We start from the raw sequence: 2,463 nt of genomic DNA, 5'->3' as shown, positions 1-2,463 counted from the left end.
GCAAGAAATCACAAAGAGGCACAAGGAAACTCTTGAGGCTGATAGATATGTTCACTATCTTGATTGTGGTGTGGTGTACAAATGTCAAAGCTCATCAAATTGTATACTTTAAAGGCACAGAAATAGTGAAAACACTATTGTTTAACTTGCACTGATGTCAAGGCTTTTACTGACAAGATTCCTTTGAAAAGGATTATCTAGGTTTTGTTTAAATGGTAACAATACTTTTGGAGAACTCATCTGTAACACGGGATCCCAAATACCTGAATCCTGTCCTACACTAGCCAGCAGTCCACATGTGATCAGTTGGGCAGTATGTGCACAGATGAGAAACTCAGGCAAAGGAACACTATTCTAGCCGTCATACTATTCTAGCAGTCACACTACTGGTGCCTAGTAAACAACTGGTAATATCCTTGAAAGTTGGCTCCTGTATATCCCAATGAAACACTCCTGTGAAGCAGCCTCAATTGCTTCAAGGACTTCCTTAGCCCACGCTATACAGGCCTACATGGCCTAACTGCAGGAAGCCTATAAAGTCTGCTTTGCTTCTTTCTACCGCAATCCCACAGCAGATGAAAGCTTACCATTCTAATAGAAGAAGACGTCTCAAGTGTGTCAGAGAGTTGGTCCTAAAGGCCCAGGCAGAAATGGCTTACACTCCCTGTCTCAAATCTGAATAGGGAAGAGCTCTAGCCCCAAGGTGGTAACTAAAAACAAATGTCCTAAGGAAGGAGGGTGGTCAGGTCTTATCCCCAGAAGCAGCACCTCTGAGACAATCTTTCCTGGCCTGTTACCGGGAGGCCAGATGGAAGGGAGAGAGATGCCTGGTCTTGTGACCAAAGGAAGCAAACTCAGGCTACTTTACCACTCAGGTTAGTTCAGAGGAAGCAAGAACAACCTTGTGAAGCGAATCCACTCACCTGAAAGTTCCACCTCTGGTACTGTAAATAAGTACTTCAATTTGACCAATTTTCACCTGCACTGGGCCACAATAAAGGCTTATATTTAAGATAACGAACAGTTAACAGACTTCACCACTTTAACATCTTCAAATTATTGGGATAAGTGGAATTCTATGCAGAATAACAAAACTTTAACAGAGGAGACACAACAATGTGTAAGAAATTATAGCAGGGTAAACACTTCAATGTTATTCAGTACAGTACTGATTCACTTTAGAAAGAGAAGCAAACTGCTCATGTACAAAAACCTCTTTGAGTCCTTTATTAACGTTTGGAGATGTGTGGTACATACAATTAACAGCATCACACAAGCTACAGAAGTACAGATAACCCAGAACGTACTTCAGAACGAGGATCTCAGAGCAACTTAAGGTGTTGCCTGCTCTGAGTCTTCACAAAAACCCAACTCTGACACATGCAGGACAGACAACATAACAATTTCACTTGGAAATGGTTCTTTAAAAAAATGACAAGAACTGATAGTTCAAACCCTTTAGAGTGTGAGATGTGGCAGCTCCCTTGGTGCCGTGGCACTACTATAAAAGGCCAACTCGGGCACTTGAAGGTCAGACAGAAGAAGAACCGACTGGGATGAGAGGAAGAAGTTTATTTTCAGTGCAGAGAAAACAGATGGTCCGTGTAGATACTTTCAGTCCAGGCTCAGTATGGGTCCTGCAGGAATTCACCAGATAAATACCGGAAGGCTGATAAACACCAGTCAGCCATCTGTGTCATTGCTTCCTACTGGTGGACACTGATGCATCAGCAATCACTTATAACACAGAGCACGTTTAACAGGGATATGCCTGAAAGAATGGGGTTCACTGTGTCAGGGCAGCTCCTGATCCTTTCATGCCACTGATGCCATGGGTCCCTCTGGTTTCATGTATGAATTAAGGAACACTTCCTTTATTTCAATGTTCCACTTTGAAAATAACCAAAACCCTCCCCCCACCCCCACCATTATTCTTCATAAATTCTGTTTCCAAACTCCTGATTCTTCTGGATCTAGACTTTTTCCTTTCGCTTCAATTTTGACACTTTCTTGACAGTCCCATTCTTGTTTAGAAGCTTCAGGACACGATCTTTATGATCTAAAACCTTAAGCATGGAGTCTCTGGCCTCACTGATTTGATCCATCACAAGTTTACACCTCTGCATATTTCCCTGAAAGAGAAGACAGCACATCATCAATCAGTGGTCATGAGGATACAGCTTTAAAAGAACGGCTCACCTTTGGGCAGAGGACATTTTGAGGCTTTTGCATACAGAAAATGTCTTAGTGTTTCTCAGTAATGCAGGCTGAAGCATATGATATGTTTTTACTAAACATGTTAGTGGGTTGAAGGAGGGAAATGGGAGAGGTAGGACTTTATAGTAAACAACTTCATAAAGTGGATCATCAGAAAATACAGGGTTCACCAAGGTCAAGGTTCGGATCCCCATACTGACCAGCCACCAAAAAGAAAAAAAAAAAAAAAAAAAAAAAAAAAAAAAA

At 41.7% G+C, this 2,463-nt stretch overlaps 1 protein-coding gene across 5 annotated transcripts in view; it reads right to left on the bottom strand.

Moving 5' to 3' along the window:
- Window positions 1–1,199: 1,199 nt before the first annotated feature.
- SAP130 (Sin3A-associated protein, 130kDa) overlaps window positions 1,200–2,463 on the bottom strand; it is a 77,321-nt gene continuing 76,057 nt past the window's right edge. For all 5 annotated transcript variants that reach the window (XM_008579459.1, XM_008579457.1, XM_008579461.1 and 2 more), the window contains one exon: window positions 1,200–2,132. In XM_008579459.1, coding sequence (XP_008577681.1) covers window positions 1,974–2,132 — 159 coding nt within the window. In that variant the 3' untranslated portion in view covers window positions 1,200–1,973. The remainder of the gene's footprint in view (window positions 2,133–2,463) is intronic.

This window comes from Galeopterus variegatus, unplaced genomic scaffold, assembly GCF_000696425.1.
Source record: "Galeopterus variegatus unplaced genomic scaffold, G_variegatus-3.0.2 Scaffold1889, whole genome shotgun sequence".
NCBI lineage: Eukaryota > Metazoa > Chordata > Mammalia > Dermoptera > Cynocephalidae > Galeopterus > Galeopterus variegatus.
This window is presented reverse-complemented; position numbering and strand designations above follow the sequence as displayed.